Source organism: Daktulosphaira vitifoliae, unplaced genomic scaffold (genome assembly GCF_025091365.1).
Source record: "Daktulosphaira vitifoliae isolate Bord-2020 unplaced genomic scaffold, ASM2509136v1 Scaffold_5, whole genome shotgun sequence".
Lineage (NCBI taxonomy): Eukaryota > Metazoa > Arthropoda > Insecta > Hemiptera > Phylloxeridae > Daktulosphaira > Daktulosphaira vitifoliae.
This window is the reverse complement of record NW_026099576.1, coordinates 28,146,772-28,152,500: the sequence shown is the minus strand read 5'-3', so window position 1 is coordinate 28,152,500 and position 5,729 is coordinate 28,146,772. Positions and strand designations below refer to the sequence as shown.

Below are 5,729 nucleotides of genomic sequence, written 5' to 3'. Positions count from 1 at the left end.
ATGTTAAAAGTAAGGAATATGACATATTTAACCTATTGTTTTGATTTTTTATAGTTGATTTATGTGAATGTTTATAATAAAAAAATTAATCTATTTTACCATAACTTTTAGCTCAATTGGCAAGTTTGAAATTGACATCATTAAATAGAAAATTTTAGGAGAATTAAAAAAATTGTATCGTTAAGATTAATATGCAGTTGGGAAGTTCTATAATTACTATTTATAGTAAATTTATCAGAATAGCTCAATATTTTTTTGCATTTTTAACGTAATAGATAGCTTAAATAGAAATAATAGTAATCATTACTTAGTAACTTTTGGTGTTTAAAAAGATTCTACAATTGAAATATTCAGAACTTAATTAATTTTAATGATTTGCTTTAACTAAATGAACCAATCAAAACAAAGTTGTTAAAAAGATTTACTCAATTGAGCGTATTATAAAATTTGATTATAATTGTAAAAATCCATTGTTAATTCATGAGAAATTAAAAATCATTTTTTTTACTTTATGATTTATATAGCAACATGTTACAAAAAAATTTGGAATATTATAGACTGGTAGTAGCACACACAAATAAAGTTAAAAATTAATAAATTACAAAGTAAAATTATTTACTTTTATAGTTAAATACTTTTATCATATCAAATCTAATTCGACAATAAATACTTTAAAAATATTAGAAATGAATGATTTTAATTGTTTGTATGGAAAAAGCTGGTTGACCTACTTTTGATTTGAATAAGGAACATTTTTTCAATTTTTAAGGGTAATATCTTCAACTAAATACGAATTGTTATTATTTGACGTATCGTTGAAAAAAGTAGGTGAAGTTAGAGCAGAGAAAATAAATAATACTCACAAAAAAATACCTTCTCAGCTTTGCATCGAAACTAAAACCTAAAATATAGTAAAACAATTTTAATATGAATAAGAAATTTCTTCTGGGAAGGGGCTACTACAGTGATGGAATCTTTGATCTTTATTGAAGTTATTGAATCTAAATGAGATAAAAATCAAACGAGTTGAAAATTTATTCTAACTTATTCTAAAAAGAATTAAGAAAAAAATATCCTTGCCATACGCGGGGGTTGGAACCTTGTACCGCAAGCGCATTAAACACAAGTTTTACCGATTCGGCAACCGTACGTCGCTACCATTGGCTGAAAAGAATGGCTAGTTAAGCTAGTTCAAATTTCAAAATTATTTTTCTCGACTTACAAAAAGCAAACAAATTTAAATAAGTTTAATAAATTTCTATGCTATATCAATTTTATTTATATTATATTTATCCAAATCAGTGTACTCCCATTGTCATGTATTTTAAAATAAAATAAAATACAAAACCCTGAATTTTAACACAAAAATAGCATATTTTTGAATATGGTAGTCATTTTCACCATGAAGACAAATCCAGAGGTCATATATTTTTTTTCAAATTAAAGTATATTACTCTGACTTCAATTTAAAAAAAAATTATATTAAATTGTTAATATTTCAAAAAGTTATAGCAATTTTTAGAAAAAAAAGTTTAAAAAATATTGAAATTTAGCGTTTTTAAAAATCGAATTTTTTTAGGGGACTTAGTATGATAGAGTACTGAGAGAGGTCCAAAAGTGGGCGTTAATAAGAGTCCCCAAAAGGTACATTAATATAATAGAGGATATGTATGATTGCACTTGTACTAGAGTAAAAAGTATGGGAGGATTAACAGAAGGTTTTCGGGTAAGAGTAGAAGTGTATCAGGGTTCTGCTTTAAGCCCTTTCTTATATTCTATAGTGATAGATGAAATTACTAGAGAAATACAAGGAGAGGTGCGTGGTGCATGTTGTTTGCTGACGATATAGTGTTAATAAGGGAAAATAGGGAGGAAATTAATCAAAGGCTAGAGGTGTGGAGATCAGTTCTTAAAGAAAAGGGTTTAAGAATAGGTAGGAGTAAGACAGAGTATATAGAGTACGAGTTTGAAAATGAGAACACGAATTAGTTGAAATAAGATATCATTTAACTGCTCCACCTTCTGTAAGACGTCTCAAGCGAGGACGTCCACACGACCTTTTAACTTAGTTGCTATCTTATTATTTATTATTATTATTGTTATTATTATTGTTACTTTCTCTCCTTTATTCTTTCAACACTAGCAAAATAAAATGTATTTAATGCAAAATAAGCTTTTCCTCAATGAATGTGAGAAAGATAAATTAAAAAGTGACATTAAGGATTTTACACTTCCAGAAGAATTAAAACAAAGACAATCTAGTTTAATTGTATTAACAAAATTTTACTATAGATTTTCATTTATAGCTTCATTAAAATATTTTTAAAAAATTCTAGATAAATTTGGAGGTAGACAATGCAAAATTAACAAGCAAAGTAATCGAATACCGTGAAAAATACAACAAAAATAAAGCACATATTGAAGAAGTTAAATCAATGATAACTAGTCAAAATATTAAAAAAACTAGTAGAAGAAAATATTGATCTCTGTAAAACAAAGGTTAGAAAATTTTTTAATAAATTTAAAAAAATAGACTAATGTTTATTATTATTTTATTTTTAGAAAGCATTAAAAAAGCAAGTGATAGATTTACAAAGTTATGCTAAATTATTAAGTAATAAATTGAGCGAAGAAGTAAACAATGATTTTCTGTAAACTTAATTCTTAAATTTCAAAAAAGATATCTCTTATTTACAGTCTGCTAAATGTGGGTCTGCTGTTTCTAATCAACATCATAATTTTCACCTAGAATCACATTATTATTATATAGCGTGGCAAAAAATGTACTTAGTAAAACTAGCTCATGGTAAAGACAAGCTATTAATACTTATTATCCCTGAGCTTGAAGATGGCTTTCTTAAAAGTATTAGATTAGCAGAAACATTAATTACATTGAGACACTTTCCAATATAATACAGGAAGAACAATCTACCCAACAAGAGTTGCTACAAGAAGTTAAAACAAATAAACTATTAAAATCCTAGGAAAGCAGCAGGCGCGCAACGTGGAGGTAGTGACGAAAAATGACAATACGAGAATCATCCCCTGTAATCGGAATGAATACACTACATATCTCTTAATGAAAATAAAGCGTATTAATATATAAGTTTTAATAATGATTAGAATATATATATATACATGTAAAGGGACTTAAGTACGTAAACGTATCATGCATGAGGTATAGCCGTATTTTGTGGATGGTTGTGGCAGGGGGAACATTATACACAAGGCATATACGGCGACAGAGGCGTCAGCTGTAGGAATATATAAATGAATATTAATATATACGTATATATAAATATTAATATACATATATATATGTTTATATATATTAATATTAGCGGCGATGGTAAGAATATATAATCTTCGCATAATATCGCGGCACTTTCGCTGGCGTCCACAACTCGGTGTCCAGCATGATCCTCTGGCGTCAAAAGGTTAGCAGTGTAGATGACGACGGTGCGCGAGTGCGGATCGCTTTGTTTACGTTGTCACTTTGACAACGGGAAGAAGACTACGGTATCATTAGCGGCGGGACGAAATTTTTTTTAGACTGAAATGATTACAATATGATCATTTACAATTTGATTATAATTGTAAAATAAATATGAAATTAGAGTAAATAAAATTTTAAAAAAGGACTAATAAAAAGTTAATAAAATTGAACATAATTTTATAAATTAACATAAATTCAACTGAAAAATCGAAAAAGAATTGATAATTTTTAAAGGGAAGATATATCCTCTTCTTACCCTTCCAATTGGCGCCCAATTACGCCTCCTTGTATACTCCTGGATCTTATTTTTGGCGAAAACATAGTATTTTTTTGTCTTTAACATTTATCTCTATAAATATTGAAAATACAAAAATATTGCATCAAAGAAAATATTTTTAAAATCTTATACATAAAAATTAATTTCGAAAATTTTTGTAGTACTACAATTTCAGTGTAAAAATTGAAAATAATATATATATTTCAATGTATTTTGTTAAAAACTTTTATCATCCTAATTGAATCAAGCAAATCTTATTTAACTACAGGACGATTGGTTAACTTTGCCTCACGTAATATCTTTAAAGATACAAGTGTTATAAGCAATTTTTTTTTTTTATCTTTATGGGATCTTTGATGAGCCGTTTCACAAGAAAAATTAAATTTCTATCACCATATCCCCTATACTTAAAACTTGTATTAACTTCAGATTTTCAAATGACAACCCCGTATATTTTTTATATATTTTTGTTCGTTATAAAAAAAAAAAGTGCTTAGCAAAAAAATAAATAAATAAAAATTATGAATTTTAAACAAGATAGGCTATTTTAAAATATTCGATATTTGAAGAAAAAATGCAGTAGTTTTTCTAAACGGTATATTATTATTTTATGTAGTGATATGAATTACCGATTTACTTTGACAAAGCAGGTAGTCTATTACTTAAAACTGGTAGCGCTTATCGATTTATGACCTATAACGTTAGAGTCTGTTATGATTTTTACTTAATAAACTCCAAACTTTAGAGAGTCGTGAAGCGCTTAATATTAAATAAAATAAAAATTTTTTTTTTATTACGCTAAATCTAATGGTGCAAAAAAGAATAGGGTTGCCAATTAAAATATGAATTTGATACAAGTTTTTAGCATAAGGAATGATGATAGAAACTTAAATTTTCTCGTGAGACATCTCATCAAAGATCCATAATGATTAAAAAAGAACATTGTTTATAACACTTGTATCTTTAAAGATATTACGTAAGGCGTCGTTAGCCAATCACCCTATATATCTGTTTTGCTGATGGAAGAATTTAATACAAAATTTACTAAAAATGAAAATCAAAAACACTTAATTATTTAGAATTAAATTATTATTATATTCTCTAATATTGTTCATCAATTAACAATGTATTTATTGTAAAGGTCGTTCGAGAGTACAGAAATAATTATCATGTTTTACCGCAATAAATTTATAAATTATACAAATTAATTAATGCATAAATAATTTGTTGAAATAATTGAATAATATGGAGTCCACATTAAATAGGCAGCAAAATTTAATGAGTACTTTATCCAAGCCTAAGAATTATTCTGAACAGAAAAAAAATACTTCGGATAATTTATTACAAAAAAATCAGTTTGCACGAGTACTAAGAATTTGGAGAGCAAAAAGCTAAATAAAAATTCATCAACTCAAAATTGTTCAAAAAGTAGGTTTTTTTAATATATTATCTATAAATTTATTTTTTAATTCTAATTTTTTAAACAAAATTAAGGTGTTCAATGTATATCACCAATTTCAAAAAGATGTCAAAGTTTTACTTCAATTTCTATTTTCAATCCAGTACGAACACTTCAATTTTTATTAAGAGAAATCAGTCATTTACCTAAAGTTGAAAGTATTTGATTGTACTTATTTATGTAAAATGTATTTTAAATAAACATATTTTTAGAGCCAGATCTTACAAATATTGTTCATGATATGCAAATTGTAGTGGAAAGAATTGTAGATGAATATTCAGAATTAACTAACCAAAATTCAATTACAATAAATGGTTTTTCAGCTATTCTAACCAAAGGTGAACATTTNCAATTACAATAAATGGTTTTTCAGCTATTCTAACCAAAGGTGAACATTTTCTAGAGAACTTAAATGATAAAAAAAACGGTAGCACAGTGGGGTCGAGGCACAGTGTAGACAAGGCATACATGGAACAAGTATAGATGATACATGACAG

General features: G+C 26.6%; 1 protein-coding gene and 1 long non-coding RNA gene across 2 annotated transcripts; both read left to right on the top strand.

Annotated features, from left to right (window-relative positions):
* The first annotated feature begins 2,103 nt into the window (after positions 1–2,103).
* Positions 2,104–3,172, top strand: LOC126907313 (uncharacterized). The gene is made up of 4 exons (XR_007704453.1): positions 2,104–2,269; positions 2,337–2,499; positions 2,563–2,634; positions 2,698–3,172. It is a non-coding gene; the product is annotated as an uncharacterized LOC126907313 (long non-coding RNA).
* Positions 3,173–5,018: 1,846 nt separating this feature from the next.
* On the top strand, positions 5,019–5,723 carry LOC126908278 (uncharacterized). The gene is made up of 5 exons (XM_050690191.1): positions 5,019–5,055; positions 5,130–5,201; positions 5,268–5,390; positions 5,445–5,570; positions 5,621–5,723. The coding sequence occupies exons 1-5, from the start codon at positions 5,019–5,021 to the stop codon at positions 5,713–5,715; spliced, it is 453 nt and encodes a 150-aa protein (XP_050546148.1). The 3' UTR covers positions 5,716–5,723.
* The last annotated feature ends 6 nt before the right edge of the window (positions 5,724–5,729 follow it).